Raw genomic sequence first — 25,272 nt, 5'->3', positions numbered from 1 at the left:
TATATATATATATATATGTATGTATGTATGTATGTATGTATGTATGTATGTATATATATATATAATTTCTCAAAAGTCAGGGGTAGTCTTATGCGTCGGGTGTCATTTTATAGGGCAGGTGATGAAAAACTTCAGAACCGGACTGGAGAATCTGTGGTCTGTATGATGGGCAGAGCAATCTGCAGGTGTCTGGGGTACGCAAAAAAGATACCCGTATTTTCCGCCGTATAAGGCAACTGGGCGTATAAGACGACCCCTGACTTTAAAGAACGTTTTCAGGGGTTCGGTTCGCCTTATACGCCGGAAAATGTTAACCCCTGCCTGACTACAGACCTGCAGGGGTTAACTGCAGCTAAATTTAAGAAAAAACAAACAGTTCACTTGGCTGCCCGGGAGAGCTTCGGGGATCCCCGGCGCAGTCAGTGTACGTCACACTGCCTGCGCCGGAAATGAAACAGGAGGTGCGGGGAGGCTGGAAACGGGCCTAAAGTGGGTTAACTTTTTTTTTTTTTTTTTATAGTGGTCGCTCCATACGGTGGGGATGCGGCCATTTTTTAACTCCCCCTCTGTATGGGGCGACCATAGCCGGCGTATAAGACGACCCCCGACTTCTAAGACGACTTTTAAGGGGTCAAAAAGTAGTCTTATACGTCGGAAAATACGGTACATGGACGGTAGCATGGTGCTATGCCCAGAAAAACGCATCTCTTTCACCCATCCGTCCTTATACCAGTATTACTGTACCTCCTTCTCTGCCTCTCAGATCTCACGACTGTCTGATGTTTTTTTATTAACTTTTATTTGGTGTGCCTTGGAAGAGGGGTAGTCTTATACAGCGGGTATATCCCAAACTCTATATTGTAACTGGAAAAGTTGGGGGTCGTCTTATACGCCGGAAAATACGGTGTGTATATAATAATATATATATTATATACACACACACACACAGGCAGGGTAGTGGCTGCCACAACACGCTATACTTGTACCGTTTGCTCTTCTTTCTTTCTGCGCTCTTCATCCTGTAAACGTTTCTGTTGCTTTTTGGAGACTACTTCTGTGAAGCCATCATTGAGGTTGGACTGAGAGTCTTCCAGAGTGGTTACTTCTGGGTGGTCATCTATTATTACAACACCTGTGACCAAAGCAGGAGAGAGAACTACTAGGTGGCGTATAGGTAAGGGATGCAATATTCATAATATATCCAAAACAAAAGCCCTGATAAAGTGCAGAATGTATGCTCATCTGGTAAGATACATGGCCGTGTGCAGGCTGTGACTGGTAGGAGGGATGGGTTAGCTGCTAGGCACTTGATAAGAATCATTAAAGGGGAAGTCCGGGCAAAATAATTTTAAGATATGTTATGCTTCTGACAGACACCTCACATATACGGCTCACAACGTGGTGCGAACACTGCCCAAAGCTAAGAGGTTTCTATCAGTTCCAGCTACTGCTTTATCTACAAAAGATTAAACACATCCTGGTTTATATAAAAAAAAAATGAACATAATGTACAAGTCACATACTTGCATAGTTGTTGAGGTCAAACTGTGACAAGGCATCCACTTTCTCCTTTGGTTTTTTGACCACTAGCTTAGGCTCGTCTTTCTTCTTGCCGGGGGCATCCTTGGCAGCCTTTGACTGGGCCGAGGCACTGCCATCTTCAGGATGGGGGTGATAGTTGTGATAGTGATGGGCATTGCTGCCACCCGATGAATCTACTGCACCTAATCCTGAAATCTGGTCATCCATCATCCTGATAAGTAAAAAAAAAAAAAAAAAGTAATAACCGCTCAACATCTGGAACACGACACAAAAAGCTTCTTCGATATAACGGTGGACACAGCAGTATACACATAGCGGATGTCTTACCCTCGCTTTCCTCTTTGTAACGATGTTCCACTTCGCCTTTCTCCCCTGGGACCAGAGTAATGCCTGCCCGGTTTTGGCGCACCGGTATTGCCACGACGATTCTGCCGATCCATGCCGGGTCTCTGGCTGGAGAAACTTCTTTTGGCGCTTTCCCTTTTGGGGGGTGATTGTGCCAAACCATCAGTGGTTTTGCTGGGGGGCGGTGACTGGATGCTGGCGGATGTTGCCGCTTTTCGCTCGTCCCTTTCCCTTCGCTCATTGAAGTCGCTGCTTTCAGAAGCGGTTTCCCATTCTTCGTTGGCCTGGTCGGATGAATTATGATTAGACAGGTCTGGGGTCTTGTTACCTGAAAAATCGGATGGAAGTTCATGGACACTATTGGAGGCTGGCACGCCTTGGTTAGAAGAGCCGCTAACTTCTACAGGTTTGCCGGCATCTTCTCTCTCTCGCTCTTTTAAACGTCTAAATCGTGGCGGCTTGTCCTGTCTAGGAGGTCGTGTAGGCCTTTGCCTTCTTGGTCGGTCCCTTGAGGGGTCAAACTTGCGTTCGAACTTAAGAGGTGGTCTCTTATCACCCGGGGGTAATACTTGGTGATCTTGATGTCTGTTCTCCCCATCATCCATACGGGGAGGTGGTGGCGGCCTTGAATCTGGCTGCCGTGGCATCCATTGATTGTCTCTATAGTTGGATCGTCTTGGTGGAGGAGGGCGTGAAGGACGCATGCCGGGTTCTCTTCCACCACGCCGGAAACTTGGAGCCCCTCTTCCTCTCCGGGAAGGCTCCCCCTTCGGTAAGAAGCCAGGTCTTGTACGATTGTCATCTTCTCTAGAGTAGTGTCTTTCGGGCAGTTTGGCTTCTGCCCTTGAAGGTCCAGCTTCTGACTTTAAAGTAGACACGGATTTGGGCGCTCTTTTGATATCGGGGCGGTCATCTCTGCGCGGTTTGCTTCTACTGGAAGTCTCTTTATCGGACAGAGGAGTGTCGCTTGCACTTTCATGAACTTCACTGTCAGAGTCGGTTTCAGAACCATGCTGTCTTCTCCTTTTCGGCAAGACCTCAAAGTCTGAGCTTTCGCTACGAGTCTCACTTTCGTCCCTACGCCTTACTGCTCCAGGGGGAGCAGGGTCAGAACGGGTCTTGGAATCTCTGTAATGTGTATATTCTCTGTTTTGCCCTCTTCCTCCACGTCCTCGGCCTCCGTAAGACCCTCTATAGCTCCTTCCTCTAGAATAATACTCTCCCCGGCCTCGGCCCCTATAGCCCTGATCAGGAAACCAGTCTCTGTCTCTAGCTTCTTTCCTATAGGCCCTAGGTGGAAGCATTGGCTCCCTCCGATGTGGCACCATTGTATGTGTGGGCTGAGATGCTAATGGAGGTTTGCCATCTGATTTGGGCTTTTCAGAAGGAAGATCTTTGTTTTCCTTGCTAACCACGCGCACTATTTTATCCTCCTTATTTGGCTGAGTGGTTGGAGCTGGTTGGGTGACAGGCTTAGGCATGGAATCGGAGATGTTTTCCAGGGACTTCTCTTTATGTAATGTACTAGTATTTGACACTTTAGGGAGAGCAGCGGTATCAGGTGAAGGCTTCTCTTGCTCCATTTTACTTATGGTGGAGACTGAACTTGGCACAGGCTGCTGCGGTAGCATTTTCTTTTCCACTTTCTCTTGTTTCATAGGTTTTTCGTGTCCGGTCTTTTCCTCTTCCTTTTCTTTTCTCATTTCACGCTCTTCTTTCATGTCACGAAGAATAGGTTTTTTAATGGGGCCAGATCGTCTTACTGGTCTATCCATACCTTCTTCTCTGCTTCGGGATCCCGGCCTTGGGCCCCACCTTGTTTCCGACTTGGGTTTGAAAGGCTTTTCCGACTTTAACATATCGAGGGGCTTCGAACTCTGAAAACTCTCTTTCCTTTGTTTCTCCTCTACGATTTCTTTCGGAGGTTCAGCTGGCCTGACAGACACTTTAGCGTTGATCTGTACTGTGTCTACCCTCCTCTCCTCTTGTTTCTGAGTGTGAGAAGACTCTGTGGATAAAGTCCTGGTTAACACAGGTTGAATATCAATGTGAGCGGCTTCCTCAGTAGGGGCCTGCTTCTCTGGTGGTTCGTATGCGGATATTACAGCGTCTTTTTCTTCTGCTTGAGGTAGCTGAATGGGTTCCGGATGTCTGATCGATGCGCTGTGAAGATCTGGCTCTCGTGTTCTAGAAAAGAAATCGGCTTTATGCTGCGGTTCAAACGGACTGTGGTCCAAGGAGTAACTCTCGGTGATGACATCTTGGTCCAGTGGTGTTTCAGACCTATGTAAAAAGTAAAAAAACAAAAACAAACAAACAGTAAGAACATTTAGTAGTAAAGGAATATAGGTGACATGTACAATACTTTACTCCAAATATACCATCAATAGTGTTAACTTAAACGTTTTTATTTGAGAAAAGCAAAGCCCAAATTTACTGATCATTCACAGATATGGCTGCTGATCACTTGCAAACAGAGAACATAATAAATAGCAGCTTATTACTTAAAGTGGAAAATGGATGACAAAGTTATTTCCAATTTACGTCTATTTAACAATCTCTAGTCCTCAAGTACATATCAGCTGCTGTAAGTCCTGCAGGAAGTGGTGTAGTCTCTCCAGTCTGACACTGTGCTCTCTGCTGCCACCTCTGTCCATGTCACGAACTGTCCAGAGCAGCAGCAAATCCCCATAGAAATCCTCTCCTGCTCTGGACAGTTCCTGACATGGACAGAGGTGGCAGCAGAGAGCACTGTGTCAGACTAGAGAGACTACACCACTTCCTGCAGGACATACAGCAGCTTTTTAAAGATTTTTAAATAGAAGCAAATTACAAATCGATATAAAAAATATTTAGCTGGAGTACCCCTTTAAAAGTTAGATGTCCTAGAGACATATTAAAAAAACTTTTCATCGGTCTGGGTGTGAGTGTTCAGACTCCCACCATTCGTTATTGGGAAAATAATTGCCCCCGTTGTCCATAGGACCAAGACAGTCTTATAGACTTGCATTACGAGACTGCCTCGATCCCTTGGTATTTCATTCTCTCTATATGGCTCTATACTGCCATGAGTGTTCAGACCCTGACCCATAAAAACAAAGTTGTTAAAGGTGAACTCCAGGTAGAGGTAAAAAAAAAAAATGAAACTTCTGCAGAAGCATATAACAATACTTACCTATCTATCCCAGTTTTGAAACTAGCAAAAATCCATTTGTTTTGGGGGGTTTTGTTCTGTTTCGTGTTTCTGTACTTCCTGGTTTATCAGATGTACTCAGTACTACAGATTCCAGAATGCAATGCTTTCCCTCAGCTGTTCCATCACAGTCCCCCACCCTGCCTATTCCCTGCCCAAAGCTGTTGCGGAACATCTAGGTAGCGTTCACACATTGCAGTTTCATTGTGTTACTGAATTATTAATTTCATTGTGGTCCCACTCGCACAGTGCTGTATTCTCTACCTGTAATTCTGATATTGGAATAAAGCAAAGAACTTTTTAAATTCAATTTTAATTTTTTTCCACACACATTATGATCAAGCATCTTTTATCTTTGAAGTTGATTCCCACAAAAAGGACTTTATCCGATATCATCTTACATGGCATATACTGTTTATGCCTTGTTTTTTGTGCAGGTGGGATTGGCAGTGTTGGCTCTTATCCTCTCTGCTGTTTAGCATTATCTATTTGTGTTACTGCATCATTTTTGTTCAGATACTGCAGTACTGCAATGACACTCCAACATGTGTGAACACAGCCCTAATTTCTCTGTAGACTTTTGCACAATCAGCGAAGTTGAGAAACCTGCTTCTGGCTGGTCAGAGATGGTGAATCACACCCTGCCCCCTGTCTGCATCATCAGCCTGTCCTCAGCAAACACACACAATGAGAGATAGAGGCATGGAATATTTGTCTCTTAAGGTGGGGGAGCAGAAGGAGCAGGAGACAATGTGGATCCGCACATTGGCCATAATTTTTCACTTCCTGGATTTCTATCAGCTACCAGTGTGGCAGAACCGTACAGATATGGCAATACATTGTATAGACACATCTATATAACTTTTAATGTACTTTTAATAGAAAACAAGTTTTTCTTATCCGGAGCTCCCCTTTAAGGGTATATTCGAACGGACTCGCAGCGAGATTCTCGCTGCGATTCCGGCAGGTCCTAGCAGTTCCAACACACTATATACTCGCTGCGGTCTGAACGACTGCAGCGAGTATGTAATTCTACCGCCCTTAACCCCTTCTGCTCCCCCGCTGTAAGCATACATTATCTGTCCTCGCTGCACGGGTCCGGCGTCCTGCTCTCCCGTCCGGCCAATTAGTGTGTTGCCCAGCCGCAGCCAATGGTTGGCCGGATGGGAGAGCAGGGAGCAGGACGCCGGACCCGTGCAGCGAGGACAGGTAATGTATGCTTACAGCGGGGGAGCCGGGCGGGAGCAGAAGGGGCTAAGGGCGGTAGAATTACATACTTGCTGCGGTCGTTCAGACCGCAGCGAGTATATAGTGTGTGGGAACTGCCAGGACCTGCCGGACTCAGTCCGTTCGTGTGAATATACCCTAAAGGTGAAGATTTCTGACTAGGCTGAGCAGAATCACATGATCAGCACCGCCATCAGCTGTACTCATCCGCCTCTCTTTATTTTAGCACTTATTTAATGTCTCAGCACCTGGAAACCCCCACATCAATTCCTGACAAGTCACAATTTGTTTTTGAATGACAGATGAATTTCCACCTCCTACAAAGCAATTACACCAGTCTTTATAGTATAAACGCCAATATTGTAAAGCCTTACACCATATGAATAGTGACATACAATCCCTACCTGTAATCTTCAGGCTCCTCCGGCTCTTTAGAAGAAGAAATCTGCGGGCTGTCTGGGTGTGGGTAAGGCTCAGCTCCCCACATCATACGAGGCTCCGATATCGGGACACCGTGGTCTCTAACGGATCGAGCCATGTGCTCATATGGTTCAGAAGCAGATGCTGAGGGCTCAATTTGTTCTCGCCTCATCAAGGGCTTGGTTGGTATCATTCCTGTATAAACAGAGCACAATATGGGAAAAGGTCATGGCCGCTGCAAGAAAGGTAAGCTGGGCATGCATATTAACCTCAACCCTTCCAGGTTTAATTAAATTATATGTATAGGTGTAGTACAGTGATGGGCAACCTTTTGAGGTTGGTGTGTCAACATTCGGCAAAAAAACCCAAGCATAACTCGGAAGGTGTGTCACTTTGAAACAAACATCATAATTTGCGACATTTATAGTTTAAATAACAAAAATATGTAATTGTAATATATAACTGTACTTAATAAACCAAAAAAATTATTTAACTTACTCCCTCTATGGCATTTATTGGAGGAGAGAACAATTGGGTATAACATGTTTGATCCTTTTGTTCTCAGGGAGATAAGCCACTGTCCGGGTTGCCTGGCAGTGTTTCTCCCCCCTCTGCATTCAAAATACAAGCATGCTTGGCAGAAGTGTGCACATGAGAATAATCCTACCAGGATGCATTGGCGGCATGTCCATTGTTGGCCTTCCAGACATCATTCGAGGATCCATGTAAGGCTGCATCATTAACCAACGAGGATCAAAGGCCATGGAGGCCAAATGCTGTGGATGTGGTCCCAAGGGCTGGTAAAGAGGTCTGTGCTGTGGTGGAGGAACGGGGCTGCTAGAAGGCTGTGACTGGGATTGCTGGGATAGCACACCTTGCTGCTGCTGCTGCCACTGCTGCTGTTTCATCTGTTCCTGAGAAAATAAGCAGCAAATTTTAAAGGAGTAGTTTTTCCCTTTCAAATCAACTGGTGTCAGAGATTGCTAATTTACTTCTATTTAATAGTTTTTCCATAGCCGGCTTAAAAAAAAACAAAACAAAACAAAAAAAAAAAAAACTTTGACAGAATGGTACCTGCTGTCTCTGGAACCTTGGAGGCAAAGATTTCTGGAACTGTTTTGAGTATCCAGAAGAGAGCGGTGGTCGCGTCTGCGTTCCGCTTTCGGATTCATTCTCGTGTGACATCACAGGCCCTGAAGACGGTGACGGGGAAGGTGGAAGGTTGGACACCGGAGTTGGTATTGAAGGCTGCTGAAGAACCAGAGGCGGCAGCTGGACAGGTATGACTGGAGGGGTGTCCGCTCTGTCGCTGGAGACGCTGTCCTTCCTAACAAAAGGGGCTTCTTCTGCCACCACTGGGGGAGAAAAATTAATTCCTTAATCTGCATCCAACATTTTTTTTTTGTACATACTTTCAAAATATATCTGCCTCTTTTTAGGAGACCAATGGTGAGTCTCGGCCATTGTTGATCAATAAGATCCACCCCATTGGCTAGACGTAACATAACTGACCTATCAATTCTGCATACAAATCCTCAAAATACTAAAAGTACACAATGTCTAAGTGCTTATTCATGCCATATTACCCGCTAAACCAGGGATGGGGACCTTCGGCCCTCTAATTGTTGCAAAACTACAACTCCCGTCATGCTTTAGCTTTGGCTGTCCAGCCATGAACGAAATTGCAATTTGCCACAGCGCCAAAGGTTCCTCAACCGTGCCCTACACTGATGCCCTTAAAGGGGTAGTGCGGCGGTAAAGAATTATTCACAGACTAACACACATAACAAAGTTATACAACTTTGTAATGTATGTTATGTCTGTGAATGGCCTCCTTTCCCGTGTCCCACCACCCCCACCCGTGTACCCGGAAGTGTGGTGCGCTATACTCACCTGTCACGTGCCGACACCCGTCTCCGATCTTCAGCCAGTGACGTCTTCTTTGGGTGGGCGGCGAACAGCTCCGTCTGTTCCGAATGCCGGCCGCCCTCTGCAGCGTCATCAGCCGTGATTGGCTGAGCATAACTGTGCTCAGCCAATCGCGGCTGAGCACAGTTGTGACGCGGCGGAGGGGGGACGGGTGGCAGCGACTCGTCCATCCGTCCGAAGATGACGTTTGGCACAAGATGGCGGACTGCCCTCGACACGGATCAGGTAATGTATAATGCACCAACACTTCCGGGTACACGGGTGGGGGTGGTGGGACACAAGGAATGGGGCGATTCACAGACATAACATACATTACAAAGTTGTATAACTTTGAGTTATTCTGTGAATAATTTCTGAGCGCCGCACTACCCCTTTAAAGGGGTATTCCGGCAAAAAATATTTTTCTTTCAAATCAACTGGTTTCAGAAAGTTATATAGATTTGTAAGTTATTTCTGTTTAAAAATCCAGTCTTCCAGTACTTATCAGCTGCTGTATGTCCTGCAGGAAGGGGTGTATTCTTTCTAGTCTGACACAGTGCTCTCTGCTGCCACATCTGTCCATAGTAGGAGAGGTTTTCTATAGGGATTTGCTACTGCTCTGGACAGTTCCTGACATAGACAGAGGTGGCAGCAGAGAGCACTGAGCACTGTGTCAGACCAGAGAGGGAGAATACACCACTTCCTGCAGGACACACAGCATGATTTGGAAGGAAAAAAAAAAAAAAGATTTTCCCTGAAGTGCCCCTTTAGAGTGTACATCAATCCGGAAATATTTGCAGTTGGGGAGTTGGGGTGGTTGACGCACATATCAGGCCACTACAGGTATCTACCTAGCTCAGGAGACTTTTCTTCCAACATGGCGACACTTTCACTTTCTTCTGGTGTTTCGATCTCAGGCGGCAGGATGACCTCCTCTTCCTTTTCTTCATGTTGCATTGGAGTCTCGGGCCTCTCCGGTTCTGTCTCTTTCACAGGTTGCTCGTGATCAGTGACATCCTCTTCCTTCTCAGGCAGAGGGGGCTCCTGAGGGGGCTGCTCAGTGACTGGCTTTTCTTCAAGTGGTTTCTCTGGTGCGGGTTTCTCAGAAGTAGTTGTAGCAGCAGCGGCTGCAAACTTCTCATTTAATCGCTTTAACTTCTCGGCACAGGCGGCTTTCCTTTGCTCGTCCATCCGCCTCTCCTCCTCCTCGCGTCTCTTCCGGGCTCGCTCTACGGCTGCAGAAACCTCCGCTTGTTGTCTGCGTCTTTGCTTCCAGATCTCATCCTCACTGGGTCGAGACTGCAAAGGTGCCGGCCTAGAGGGTGCTCCGGGGCGGCTCTGAGACGGATGCTACAACAGGTCAAGAAAAAAAATAAAATAAAATAGTAAAATAGTTCTGTTTAAATCCCATTTATGGTCTCCACACAAGATGTTTAATAGACACAATACACGTAATCGAAGATAGGAGGACCAGCAAGAGATCCCAGGGGTCCGACTGACGTACCTCCAGGCGATATCCCGGTATCGCCCCCCGACTCCTTTATTTCGAATGCAGACGCAGGTACGGCACATGACCCACAGCTCTATTCATTAATATGGAGCAGTCAACAAGAGCCGCGGTCTCTACTCTGCTTTTCTATATAGGAATCCATAGGAATGAATAGAGCTGTGGGTCATGTGCCGTATCTGCATCTGTATTCAGAACAAAGCAGCCACGGGCCAATCCAGAGATCTGCGGGGAGTAGGAAGGTCAGACCCCCTCATGATCTATTATTTCTTGTGGATAGGGGACAAGTTATTTTATCTTGGAATATCCCTTTAAAGGAGAAGTCCGGCAAAATTTATTAAAGTATTGTATTGCCCCTTAAACATTATACAAATCACCAATATACACTTATTACGGGAAATCCTTATAAAGTGCTTTTTCCCTGCACTTACTACTGCATCAAGGCTTCACTTCCTGGATAACATAAGGATGTCACTTCCTGGATAACATGGGGATGTCACTTCCTGGATAACATGGGGATGTCACTTCCTGGATAACATGGGGATGTCACTTCCTGGATAACATGGGGATGTCACTTCCTGGATAACATGGGGATGTCATGACCCGACTCCCAGAGCTGTGCGGGCTGTGGCTGCTGGAGAGGATGATGGCAGGGGGATGCACAGTGTCCGTCCAGTGCCCTGTGTCCCGTTATCCGGGAAGGGACATCACCATGTTATCCGGGAAGGGACATCACCATGTTATCCGGGAAGGGACATCACCATGTTATCCGGGAAGGGACATCACCATGTTATCCGGGAAGGGACATCAGCATGTTATCCGGGAAGGGACATCAGCATGTTATCCGGGAAGGGACATCAGCATGTTATCCGGGAAGGGACATCAGCATGTTATCCGGGAAGGGACATCAGCATGTTATCCGGGAAGGGACATCAGCATGTTATCCGGGAAGGGACATCAGCATGTTATCCGGGAAGGGACATCAGCATGTTATCCGGGAAGGGACATCAGCATGTTATCCGGGAAGGGACATCAGCATGTTATCCGGGAAGGGACATCAGCATGTTATCCGGGAAGGGACATCAGCATGTTATCCGGGAAGGGACATCAGCATGTTATCCGGGAAGGGACATCAGCATGTTATCCGGGAAGGGACATCAGCATGTTATCCGGGAAGGGACATCAGCATGTTATCCGGGAAGGGACATCAGCATGTTATCCGGGAAGGGACATCACCATGTTATCCAGGAAGTGACATCACCATGTTATCCAGGAAGTGACATCACCATGTTATCCGGGAAGTGACATCACCATGTTATCCGGGAAGTGACATCACCATGTTATCCAGGAAGTGACATCACCATGTTATCCAGGAAGTGACATCACCATGTTATCCGGGAAGGGACATCACCATGTTATCCGGGAAGGGACATCACCATGTTATCCGGGAAGTGACATCACCATGTTATCCGGGAAGTGACATCACCATGTTATCCGGGAAGTGACATCACCATGTTATCCGGGAAGTGACATCACCATGTTATCCAGGAAGTGAAGCCTTGATGCAGTAGTAAGTGCAGGGAAAAAAAGCACCTTATAAGCATTTCCTGTAAAAGTGAATCTTGGGGATTTGTATAACTTTTGGGGGGCAACACAATACTTAAATAAAAACTTTTGCCAGACTTCTCCTTTAAGCTGATACACAGGCAAGACAGAGGCCAAAAGGACACCTCTATAACCCTATGAAAACGTTAGCATGTCTAGTATTTTCCCCTGCCAAAACTGCAAACAAATGATGTAAACAAAGCCTTGCGGAAGGTACTAAGAACTATACCTGCTGAGGAGCCCCCTTTGGCTGCAACAGAGGTGGAATATTCTTGTCCAGAGATAACAGGGATGGAGGCATTTGGCGTCTATCCTGTAATATGAAAAAAATTTAGACATTAAAAAAGCTGACAACACAAAAACCTGAAAATCCTACAATTATGATGATATTTACGAGGCCACCGGTCACCAGGTGTCATATACACAGTGCGCTTACCAATAGGTTTATAAACTGAAGTAAATATAGTTATTGTCTTGGAATCTCTCTGTATATTGTACGTCCGGCTGACCTCTGGCTCAGAAACACAGCAGAGATAGTAAGTGCACTCCTGTCCTGGCTACAATAGATGGTGGCCCGCTGCCAAACACCCTCTATAACACTCCCCTCCATCTGTCACCTGGGCTGCGGCCAATGCAACCAAAGTACGGTTACCAGATGGCTATATACAAGGACGCAGATACCGGCCAACCTCCTGCTGAGGTCGCCTAAATAATATTGGAGTGATTTTTTATGTGGATTTACTACTGTATGTGGATTTGTACACAGGAAAACAGGCAGAACATTATAGTAGAACACAAGTGCATAATAAACAAGGAAAATACTAAAACCTTGCATTGCCATAAAGTACTAAGATCCATTACTAAGCACTTTGGCAGTGACTCCAGTCTTCTTGGCTATGGGCCCACAAGGTTTACACCTGGATGGAGGTGCTGGGCCATTCTTCTCTGCAGATCCGCTCAGTTTGTCAGGTTGGATGGGAGCAATCGGAGGTGGACGCCATTGACAGGTCTCTCCATAGATGTCCCATTGGGGTTAGGGCTCTAGTTGGGTCACTGAGGACATTGACAGCGTTGTCCTGGCTGTATGCTTAGTGTTATTGTTGAGAGGTGAACCTTCGACCCACAGCAGTCTGGATCAGGTTTTCATTGAGACTCTCTCTGTACTTTGCTCCATTTATCTCTCTCTCCACCCTGACCGGTCTTCCAGGCAGAGTGAAAGTTCTTGGTCTCCTCTCTTACCAAGACCCATATATCCCTGATTCCTTAGTTATGGTTGTCTGGTTGTTCTAAACTACTTCTTTCAAGTAAGAACTATGGAGGCCGCTGTGCTCTTGGGATCTTTCAGTGCGGCAGAGATGCATCCCTTCTCCAGATCTGCTCCTCCACACAATCCTGTCTCTGAGCTCTACAGGCGGCTCTTTCCTCCTCCACACAGTCCTGTCTCTGGGCTCTACAGGCAGCTCTTTCCTCCTCCTCCACACAGTCCTGTCTCTGAGCTCTACAGGCAGCTCTTTCCTCCTCCACACAGTCCTGTCTCTGGGCTCTACAGGCAGCCCCCCCCCCTCCTCCTCCACACAGTCCTGTCTGAGCTCTACAGGCAGCTCTTACCTCCTCCATACAATCATGTCTCTGAGCTCTACAGGCAGCTCTTTCCTCCTCCACACAATCCTGTCTCTGAGCTCTACAGGCAGCTCTTTCCTCCTCCACACAATCCTGTCTCTGAGCTCTACAGGCAGCTCTTTCCTCCTCCGCACAGTCCTGTCTCTGAGCTCTACAGGCAGCTCTTTCCTCCTCCGCACAATCCTGTCTCTGAGCTCTACAGGCAGCTCTTTCCTCCTCCGCACAGTCCTGTCTCTGAGCTCTACAGGCAGCTCTTTCCTCCTCCACACAATCCTGTCTCTGAGCTCTACAGGCAGCTCTTTCCTCCTCTTGGCTGGGTTTTTGCTCTGTTTGCAAAACCAAGCATTAACTGAAGCATTGTCAGCTGTGAGACCATATATAGACAGGGGCGGAGTCTTGCTGAATTCTATCCAATCAGCTGAATTTCTCAGATAATTTTCACGTCTTTGCCAAAAAATTTTTTATTTTTTTACATTTGCTAAATTTTCTGAAATTCAGTTTTCATACTTACATTATGGAGTGCAAATAATAAACATAATTATTTTATTTATGCATAAGGAGCAACACAAAAAGACTTTCTGACTGCTCTGTAACTTGATGTCCAGGCAGATTCACAGTGGGATTATGCACAAGGTATAAAACACCATAAATCAGGTTGAAGGCAGAACACAGAACACACGCTGGGTAACAGCCCCTATAGCTAATCTCACATGATGGGGGGAAAAAAAAAACATGAAATGCAGAAAAAATATATTTAAATAAAAGTGCATCTTGAATTTGCCGTGGGTCATAGATGTGTATTATATTCTGTATAATAACCGATATGAAAGCACTAATCCCACAAACCCCTTGGTGGTGACTACTAAGTCATACAATTTATGTAACATTCTCTACACATCACGGTTTTATAATAGACCAATCCAACCTACCTGGGTATCAGGCGGTGGACCCTTCCCGAGGAGAGACTTCTGCCCGGCCGGAGCTTGTGAGCCGCCGCTGGCCGACCGCTCTTCTACTTCCTTGCTGGTCTCTGAATTATCATTAGATTTGGGCTGAACCTGCTCTGTTTTTGAGATGCGATCGTCCCTAAGTACAAAAGTTTTACACAGGTTTTAATAAGGTCTACTGACATCACAGATACACCAAAGATACAATGAGATCACATGATTTCGAGGGGTACTTCAGCAACAAAAAAAAATAATTTTTTTTTTTTTAGATCAACTGGTATCAGGAAATTATATAATTCGCAATTTACTTTTATTTAAAAATCTTCAGTCTTCTAGTACTTATCAGCTGCTGTATGTCCTGCAGGAAGTGGTGTTTTCTCTCCAGTATGACACAGTGCTCTCTGAGGAACTGTCCAGAGCTGGAGAGGTTTTCTATGGGGATTTGCTGCTGCTCTGGACAGTTCCTGACATGGACAGAGGTGGCAGCAGCAGAGAGCAATGTGTCAGACTAAATAAAACACCACTTCCTGTAGGACATACAGCAGCTGATAAGTACTGCAAGACTGTAGATTTTTTTTTAAATAGAAGTAAATTACAAATCTGTTTAAGTGTTTGAAACCAGTTGATTTAAAGAAGAATTTTGACGGAGTGCCCCTTTTAGGCCTATTACTTGGCAGCTGTTTCTTAATGCAGTTATGTTGTGGGCAGGTTTGGGAACCGAATACCCCCCCCCTCCCCCACATCAATAATCACACACTTACTGAATCCACAGAGGGTTAGGAGGCTGAACTAAGTACAAGATGGATATGATTGCATTTGGGCAAGATTCTGGTAAAGGGTTATCCTGGATTAGAAAAGGCACAGCCCACTTTCTTGCAAAAACAGCGCCACCCCTGTCCTTAGGGCGGTATTACATTCACTTGAATGGACCTGACCTGCAGAACCACATCCAACATGAGGACAAGAGTGGTGCTGTAAGAAAGTGTAAACCTGGACAACCCCTTTATATAAAGAAACTATTCACAGGCTATTAGACACTATTGCCCAGATTTTATTGCATAATGAAGCACTTTTGTAAATAGTCTACATAAATTTTTTTACCATTTAGCTGCTACTCAGAGAAAGAAGATAAATCCATCAGGGGGGTACCCTGCTCTCTCAGTATTAGAGATAGGGAAGGGGGAGTGGATAGGCAAGGGGGAGAATGCCTACATGACAGCTCATACAGGTTGGGGGGGGAAGAGAGCAGATACAAGGGATGAATCATAGGTTTTTACAATAAGCAAAATTTTTAATCAAGACCTAAGATGATTTTTTTTTGTACCATAAGTACAAAGCAAGAATTAAATTACAACATTAAAATTATAAGCTTCAGTAGACCAAGCACATAGCGCGAAGGTCAGATAAAGCTGTTCATGTTGACAAGACCAACCGATCACAGGGCTGTCGTCCCCAGAAGCATCTAGCGGCTTGTCACCATTGATAACACATAGAAGCTCTGCAGAGTATATGGGGGGTGGGGGTAATAGCTGCTAACAGTTGTCTATGTGTATGACCACCTCCACTGATAACACAGATATGTTCATATTTTATACGACCGAAATAAAGGCTGCAAATATTGTCTATTTACTGCGGCTTTTGGAGACCATGGGGTTCTAGGAAAACATTTGGAATAAGCTGTAATTTATATTTTTTTTCCCACTGTTATTCATTGCTACAGATCTAAGTAGTGGTGGTCAATATCAGGAACGGAATGGTCTCAGCTACAAGCAAGTCGTATTCATAGGCTGGGTTCGCACTATGTTACTGCAATCCAACTTTTCATCCGTTTTTCCAATAAACAGATGCTTTTGTGTCCATACTCTGATCAGTTTTTCAACTGACTCCCATTAGTAAAAAACAAACTATCAAAACGCATCTTTTTAGTGTACACAAAGATGTAGTCAACCATGTTTGTATACATTAAAAAAAGACGGATGCGTTTTGATTCTTTTTATTATAATGGAAGTCAGTGGAAAAAGGGATTAAAGGGAACCTGTCACCCCCCGTGCTGGGGCAGAGCCTGGCCGACCCCCGCTAGAGACCCTTATACTTACCCCAGTGCACAATGTCCTGGAGTCACTCCCGCTGCCGGAAGCCCGGCGCGCACGCATCAGAGATGAGTCCGATGCCCATAGAGAATCACTGGAGCCGTCATTCTCTATGAGCGTCGGAATCATCTCTGATGGGCTTCTGAAGGTGATATCTCACCAGCGGGAGCGGCACTTTGTGCACCGGGGTAAGTATAAGGGTCTCTAGTAGGGGGTCTGCCAGGATCTGCCAAGGCACGGGGGGGTGGGGGTGGAAGAGGTTCCCTTTAAAATGGATGCTCACAAATACACCTGTTTATTGTATTAAAAAAAAAAAAAAAAAACCACGTAGTGTGGCCCTAGCTTTACCAAAGCAGGACTTGGGCTGCGGGATACATAGGTAGCAGTTGCCCATCTAGATTTAGCCATGTGGCTAAGGAAGTTAGCCAGAAGCTTTAGTAAGACTGGGTTCACACTGCATTTTTTGCAATCCGTTCAGTGTATCTGTTTTTAATTAGTTACTTTTAACGGACAGAAAAACATAAAACATTTTTCCATTAAGTTAAACGGATTGCAAAAACAAAGTCTAAGTTGGGTTTGTTGGCAAACATTGTGCCCCCTTCTGTTCAGTGGCTGACATCTATGCACACTGGCGGAGTTCTGCTCACCAGTTATGTAACACGTGCAATGTTCAGGTCATCCGCATACTAACACAAACTTATCCATGTCACATATTTTACATTTTGGGTCAAAGAAAATCATTAGAGATGAGCGGACTGTCTGGAAAAAACATAGATAGAGCCGAGCCGGCCGCATCCACTGTCTCCCGGAAGCAGGACTCAAATGCAGATTGTTCATGTTTATGCAAACCCGAACTTAAAGGGGTTATCCAGTGCTACAAAAACAAGGCCACTTTTTCCCCTCTCTTGTCTCCAGATTGGGTGGGGTTTGGAACTCCGTTCCATTGAAGTAAATGGAGCTTAATTGCAAACCACACCTGAACTGGAGACGAGAGGGGGAAAAAGTAGCCATGTTTTTGTAGCGCTGGATAACCCCTTTAAAGGCAGCTTCTCTCATCACTAAAAACTAGAGATGAGCGAACCAGGTTCGGGTCGATCCGAACCCGAACGTTCGGCATTGATTAGCGGTGAACTTGGATAAAACTCTAAGGTTGTCTGGAAAACATGGATACAGCCAATGACTATATCCATGATTACTACATAGCCTTAGGGCTTTATCCAACTTCAGCAGCCACCGCTAATCAAATGCCGAAAGTTCGGATCGACTCGAGCATGCTCCAGGTTCGCTCATCTCTACTAAAAACCATATGATCGGTTACAGCAGCTTTCGCTGTCCAGGCATGATGGGAGCAGTAGTTTTGTGACAGCTGGAGAGCCGAATGTTCCCCATCCCTGCCCTATACCCAACGTCTAATACAAAGAGCAACTGTGTGTAGGTGTGACAGCATTTTGGAACCTAAATTTATGTATTCTTTACAGCTTCCACTAAACCCAAATACTCTAGGGAAAATGTTACACTTAAAGAAGCGGTGCCCTTCCCTGCTGCAGGCTGATATGTACACTTACCATTGACTATCAGTTTTCAGTTTCGTTCTGATGGTACGGCACCGTTCGGTTCCCCCCCATGTGACCTCTTCTCATTAGCTGCAGGCCAGACTTTTCAATGCATCACTATAGAGCGCTCTCATAAGGATGCATTGGAGACCCTGACTTTATCTTCCAAATCAATGGGTAAAGAAGAGGGTCGGAAGAGCCGTGATGTCCCCCGCCAGCGGGCCCAAACGGTGCTGTACCACAGCAATGAAGCCGTGCTGCTGTAAACCGAGTCAATGGTAAGTGTACATATCAGCCTGCAGCAGGGGAGGAAGCTCAAATTTAAAAAACAAAAAAAACTAACAAACACTGCTTCTTTAAAGCGGTTGGCCACTGTAGAGCTGCAAAACTACAATTCACATGCCTGGACAACCAAAGCTTTAGCTGTGCAGGTAGATGGGAACTGTAGTTTTTCAACAGCTGGAGAGACAGTTTGATAACTGTGGTGTAGACCTTAAAGGGGTTGTTCACCAATTAAAACAAAGTAATATAGATTTGTTATTTACTACTATTTAAAAATCTGCATTCTTCCAGTACTAATCAGCTGCTGTATGTCCTGCAGGAAGTGGTGTATTCTCTCCAGTCTGACACAGTGCTCTCTGCTGCCACCTCTGTCCATGTCAGGAACTGTCCAGAGCAGCACCAAATCCCCATAGAAAACCTCTCCTGCTCTCCATTGTTAAAGAATACCACTTCCTGTATGACATACAGCAGCTGATAAGTACTGGAAGACTTGAGATTTTTTTTTTTTTTATAGAAAAAAAAATTACAAATCTCTGGCACTTTCTAGCAGTTGATTTGAAAGAACAATAATTTTGGTGAACAACCCCTTTAAGAATAAATGCACATAGAAAATTACAACTAACAATTTACACTGAAATTTTGACCTAAAAGCCCAACAAAATCCACAAAACAAAGCCATAGCAAATAGTGCAGATTTAGGTTTGGATGTGCACCGCAGATGTGTGTGTTGGCAGGTTTTTGGTGTATAAATTAAAGCGACTCTGTACCCACAATCTGACCCCCCCAAACCGCTTGTACCTTCAGATAGCTGCTTTAAATCCAAGATCAGTCCTGCGGTCCGTTAGGCAGGTGATGCAGTTATTGTCCTAAAAAACTACTTTTAAACTTGCAGCCCAACAGCCATGGATGGAGTATCTGTGCCCTAACTTTGCACCCCCCCTCCGTCCCTCCTCCCCAACCCTCTTCATCATTAGGAATGCCACTGGAACATTTTTTCCATGCTGAACATTGCACAGGTGCTTAACGATCCAGTCCATGTGCCGGGCTGCCACAGGTGGGGAATTGGAGACAATCTGCCTGGAGCATTCCTAATGAAGAGGAGGGTGGAGAGGAGGGACGGAGGGGTGGTGCAAAGGGGTGTTAGATTGTGGATACAGAGTCGCTTTAAAGCCATGGCTGTATAGGGCTTCCCTGACCCTGTATACCTTTCTTTTAATATCCAAATTAGCCTAAATGCCCAAAAGCCAAATAAGCCTAAAAGTTGCAGATGCCGGAATCTGTTCTACAGGCCAAACCGATCTGGACAGTAAGTTGTTAACCCTCATGTGGAAAGCGTGACCAAACAAAATACAGGGGAGAACGCTTGAAGAGTAAAAAAGCTGGATTTTAATTCAAAAGTACAAAAAGGGGATAAATACAGACAGTTTAAACATAAAAAAAAATACAAGAGCTAAACAACTACATTCCAGGACAGAAAGCTCAGCGTCAGCTACAGATAAACAGATAAATAAGAAGCTAAAAGAGGGGAGATTGATTACCAGCTCTCTGATTTCTCTTTCTGATTGGGAGATTGGTCGTCGTCGTCGCTGAAGTTCAGCTGCTCGGTGTAATCTACCTCACTCTGCGCTCCTGCAAGAGATAGATATGTACATACAGTTATAATTTTTAGAGTACTTTGTATTGCAATTTTATGAAACTCTATAACAGGTTTTATTAGGCCAAAAAGCCTCTCTATACTCAAAAAGCTGTTTTCTCCTCACTTTCTATCTGTGCCATATCAAACAATTACAGAGAAGCAAAGTGAAGACAGGTTCTGCTGAGTCCATTATAACCTATGGAGGGGCCGAGGGGATGAGTGAGCAGGAAGAGAAGACGAAGAAGAAGCTGTACAGTTTGAAGACTGTCTGGGCACATAAACACTAGATTCAAAGGTCAGAAAGGTCAGTGTTGGTCTGGGATATTGATGGAAGAAGATTGCAGTATTATATGCTGTGCAAGGCTGCCTTTTCTTCTCTCTATGCTACCTCATCCCCCTCAGCCCCTCCCCTCTCCACAGAATGTAATGGATACAGAAAAAGTAGGGAAAGGAGATAGGGCATAATGGACAAAGGGGAGGTAGGAAAACAGCTTTTTGAGTACAGAAGGAAACTTTTTTGCTAAATAACTATTACAGAGTTTCTTAAAATCGCTTGTACTATTGATACTTATTGATTTCTGAAAGGTGACATTTACATGACAGTTACACTCTTAATTATTATAACAAGATTATCCATACACAAAATAGCAGCACACCAGACTGGTAAAGTAACAAGCACATAAGGGGATAATACTCTACTCCAGGACACCCTCTGTATCAGTTTAATAATAATAATAAAATAAAACTCCACAAACGTAGAGATTCGCCCCCCAATAACCATAAGAGACAGAGGTCACATTACATTACCATAGGCCTGCAGCATACGCAGAGCAAAAATACTGCTAGTAATTACTGATTGAGAAAGGGGAGTCCACAGAACATACCCATATCCCGACCAGCCTGGCATGCCGCCATGACCCCTGATGCGCGTTATTGCCCTTTATCAGGGGGTGACCTCATCCTAGTGGTCCAGGTATTATACATGCCATAGGCTGTATCCATGTTAGCCACCGCTTATTAAATCCCGCAAATTCTGGTTCAGAGGAACCTGAGAATGCTCAAAGTTTGCTGAACTCTAACAGATTTACCCAAATCAAAGCTACTAAAGTCTTACCGGCCCAGCCTTCATCGGCCTCCGTGTCCAGATTATCCAGCTCTTTCAGTTCATTAGCACTGATGATGGAGGGGCGCTCAATGCCCTCAGCAGCCCAGGCTTGTGGTCGTCGAGGCGGCCTGGAAACAAGAATAAATCACAATCTCTGTAGCCCCGGTGACATTTTATACCTGGTTTACAATCACGTATAACAAATTATCCATAAAAACAGTGCCTGGCATCTGAAGTGCACACGTATAACGCTTACCTGTTGGTCTCTGCTTGTGCAGGATATCTAGTCTGGCCTTGCACTGGGGGAAACGGAAGCCGAGGATAAGAAGGGAACATCTGGCAGGAGGAAAAAAAAAAGGTTTGGATGACATCAGTGTGAATGGTTTTTCACAGCAATCTGTCTGAAGCTACATACAAAGCTTAGTGTAATGTGCTGGACTGGTATCTAAGGGGACTACTACTTACATTTCCAGCAAATTGAGGCATCATGCCTCTGTACTGAGGAGGTAGGCCTGGTTGCTGTCCATTCAGTTTTAGCTGTGTGGTGGCAGGACGTTTGTCGGCCATCTTGCTTTGATCTGCAGCCCCGGGGAGGGCGGGATGAGATGATCCTTCCTCTCCAAGCGAGGCGGCGTTTTCTTGGTCAGAGGGCGCTAGCGGGGTTCCCAGGTTCCTTCCTCCTCCTTCCCGCCAACTGGCCACATCAGCTGTGGAGACAGAAGATCAGGGCGGTTAGAATGGTAAATACACACAGGGCGCATATAATGCAGATTTGCACTAGAGAAAAAACTCAGATGCAACTAAATATCCATGAGGAACCCGTGTGCTCTTCAGTAGTTACATGTAACATATAAAAATGTCTATCACTGTTTTGGTTCTAAAAGACTTTCTTTAACTTAAAGGGATTTTTCGGGACATTTCAATAAACCAGCATTGCATTGACCTCTGTGGGTGTTGTAAGTTCTATATCAGGGGTGTCAAACTCAGGGCCCCCTAAGCTGTTGTAAAACTACAACTCCCATCATGCCTGGACAGCTAAAGCTTTGGCTATCCAGGCAAGATGGGAGTTGTAGTTTTGCAATAGCTGGGGGGCCAAAGTTTGACACCTGTGTTCTATATACACTTTCATTATTTCGAGCTCCTCTTCTCAGACTCAGTCACATGACCACTCTTCCTTGTGATTTCTTTACTTCCTGTAAGGTAATGTTCAATAACAGTTTCCTGTTCCTGCCACTGAACATGATCAAAAGGTGGAGTCATCAGATGGGTGGGGCATGTGTCCCTCCTGATGACTCCACCTGTGATCATGTTCAAAGAAAGGAACAGGAAACAGAGATTGATATGACATCACAGGAAGTAAAGAAATCCTAAGCGGAGTGGTCATGTGACTGAGCCGGAGAACACAAAAGGGGCTACAAATAAATGAAGGTGTCTATAGAACATAAAACACCCACAGGAGTGCAAAGCTAGTTTATTAAAGAGTGCCGGACAGTCCCTTGAACTATACAGCAATTCATTTTTTAGCAATAACAGATCAGAGGTAAAAGTACGAAGCCTGAGACTACAAACACATCTACTGGCAGGTCAGATATCACAGCAATGACGGATGAATTACTTTGTGGTCGTAAACTGGGTCCAGGTCCGTAGTTGTCATCCGGGGCGTCTTTCTCTTTCTTCTCTGGCTCCCCGGCTGCCTGCAGACTGGGGAATTCTTGCTGGAAATAGCTATTCACAGGAGGAACACCTGGAGGGAAAACCAGCTCCACTTTACAGGTAGAAATACAAACAACTAGACAGCGTACTGTACAAACGAGGAGCAATACCACCCCCCAAACACATAACCCTGCACTTTCCATTATTTCCATTGTACTTTTGGGGGTCAACTTTTTGACCCTATAACTTAGTATTAGATAGATATCTAACTCCCTAACATACTCTGTATACCATGCTAACATTACATGCAGTATATATTCTGTATACCATGCTAACATTACATGCAGTATATATTCTGTATACCATGCTAACATTACATGCAGTATATATTCTGTATACCATGGTAATATCACATGCAGTATATATTCTGTATACCATGCTAACATTACATGCAGTATATATTCTGTATACCATGGTAATATCATATGCTGTATATATTCTGTATACCATGCTAACATTACATGCTGTATATATTCTGTATACCATGCTAACATTACATGCTGTATATATTCTGTATACCATGCTAACATTACATGCTGTATATATTGTGTATACCATGGTAACATTACATGGTGTATATATTGTGTATACCATGGTAACATTATATGCTGTATATACTCTGTATACCATGCTAACATTACATGCAGTATATATTCTGTATACCATGCTAACATTACATGCAGTATATATTCTGTATACCATGCTAACATTACATGCAGTATATATTCTGTATACCATGTAATATCACATGCAGTATATATTCTGTATACCATGGTAATATCACATGCAGTATATATTCTGTATACCATGCTAACATTACATGCTGTATATATTGTGTATACCATGGTAACATTACATGCTGTATATATTGTGTATACCATGGTAACATTATATGCAGTATATATTCTGTATACCATGCTAACATTATATGCTGTATATATTGTGTATACCATGGTATTATATGCTGTATATATTGTGTATACCATGGAAACATTATATGCAGTATATATTCTGTATACCATGCTAACATTATATGCTGTATATATTGTGTATACCATGCTAACATTACATGCTGTATACCATGGCAACATTATATGCTGTATATACTCTGTATACCATGGTAACATCACATACAGTCATTTAAAAACTCCTCTTACCATCTCCGTTCCCTCCTGGCTTGGTATTGGCCCAGGATTTGGTAACCGATGGAGCCTCAGTTGTAGGGGGAGCGACTGGCTTTGGAGGTGGAGGAGGCACTTCTGGCGTTCTGGGGAGAGAGATAACACGTAAGCCATGGGTCGCCTTCAAAAACTTATTTTTGATATAGAAAGAAGCTAAAAGCAGGAGTGTCTGGAACTTACTTTTCCTCTTCGGCCTGCTCTTGTTTGGATGCCCAGCCGGTGCCATCTTTGGGAACAATATTCACATTTGGGTCATTGCCTTTATTCTCTGCCTTTAGACTGGGTAAATTTGCGGGTGGTGGCATACGCCGAGACACGGCAACTTTCCCCAAGCTTTGAAGACCATGGCGTGCGGCAACTGTGAAGGATCAGACGGTTATACAGTGCATTCACAAAGCAGACGGTTATACTGTGCATACGAGGCAGGTTATACTGTGTATACACAAAGCAGACGGTTATACTGTGCATACGAGGCAGGCAGGTTATACTGTGTATACACAAAGCAGACGGTTATACTGTGCATACGAGGCAGGCAGGTTATACTGTGTATACACAAAGCAGACGGTTATACTGTGCATACGAGGCAGGCAGGTTATACTGTGCATACGAGGCAGGCAGGTTATACTGTGTATACACAAAGCAGACGGTTATACTGTGCATACCAGGCAGGCAGGTTATACTCTACATATTATGCAGACTGTTATACTGAGTATACCAGGCAGGCAGGTTATACTCTACATAAGAGGAAGCCCCAAACACCATCAGCAACGTCTATAAACCTTGCAGGAACGTTTCCCCTGAATACAGGCATGGCTGCATATACAGCAACTTTCTCAGATCCCTACAGCTAGCTGCAGATCTAGTGATGCTAGCCATAGTTACAGGGTCTACCCCCAGCTACGGCAATGGTGTTTACCCTTCTCTCCCCGTCACCTGGCAACATGAAAACTGCGTTGACCAACTCACTTCACACCATCCAGCCCAATAACGCCAGTGTCCTCCTATTACATTACACTCTATGTACTATCAATGTTCTGTGTAGTTTCTACACTGTGACTAACCAGATGCGTGGTTGTTAAAGGGGTACTCCAGCAAATTTATTTCCTTTTAAATCAATTGGTTTCAGAAAACTGTATAGATTTGTAATTTACTTCTATTAAAAAAATCTCCATTCTTCAAGTACTTATTAGCTGCTGTATGTCCTGCAGGAAGTGGTGTATTCTCTCCAGTCTGACACAGTGCTCTCTGCTGCCACCTCTGTCCATGTCAGGAACTGTTCAGAGCAGCAGCAAATCCCCATAGAAAACCTCTCCTGCTCTGGACAGTTCCTGGCATGGACAGAGGTGGCAGCAGAGAGCACTGTGTCAGACTGGAAAGAATACACCACTTCCTGCAGGA

The 25,272-nt window shown here is 44.8% G+C and overlaps 1 protein-coding gene across 3 annotated transcripts in view; it reads right to left on the bottom strand.

The window, feature by feature from the left end:
- PRRC2C (proline rich coiled-coil 2C) overlaps nt 1-25,272 on the bottom strand; it is a 53,544-nt gene that overhangs the window by 13,092 nt on the left and 15,180 nt on the right. For all 3 annotated transcript variants that reach the window (XM_069967607.1, XM_069967606.1, XM_069967609.1), the window contains exons 3-18: nt 24,055-24,232; nt 23,851-23,960; nt 22,596-22,724; nt 21,446-21,687; nt 21,237-21,316; nt 20,990-21,108; nt 19,778-19,868; nt 14,297-14,453; nt 11,977-12,060; nt 9,487-9,985; nt 7,802-8,082; nt 7,395-7,641; nt 6,712-6,922; nt 1,870-4,170; nt 1,524-1,753; nt 987-1,132 (exon numbers count right to left, since the gene is read on the bottom strand). In XM_069967607.1, the coding sequence (XP_069823708.1) occupies nt 987-1,132; nt 1,524-1,753; nt 1,870-4,170; nt 6,712-6,922; nt 7,395-7,641; nt 7,802-8,082; nt 9,487-9,985; nt 11,977-12,060; nt 14,297-14,453; nt 19,778-19,868; nt 20,990-21,108; nt 21,237-21,316; nt 21,446-21,687; nt 22,596-22,724; nt 23,851-23,960; nt 24,055-24,232 (5,105 nt within the window). The remainder of the gene's footprint in view (nt 1-986; nt 1,133-1,523; nt 1,754-1,869; nt 4,171-6,711; nt 6,923-7,394; nt 7,642-7,801; nt 8,083-9,486; nt 9,986-11,976; nt 12,061-14,296; nt 14,454-19,777; nt 19,869-20,989; nt 21,109-21,236; nt 21,317-21,445; nt 21,688-22,595; nt 22,725-23,850; nt 23,961-24,054; nt 24,233-25,272) is intronic.

This window comes from Dendropsophus ebraccatus, chromosome 4 (assembly GCF_027789765.1).
Source record: "Dendropsophus ebraccatus isolate aDenEbr1 chromosome 4, aDenEbr1.pat, whole genome shotgun sequence".
NCBI lineage: Eukaryota > Metazoa > Chordata > Amphibia > Anura > Hylidae > Dendropsophus > Dendropsophus ebraccatus.
This window is presented reverse-complemented; position numbering and strand designations above follow the sequence as displayed.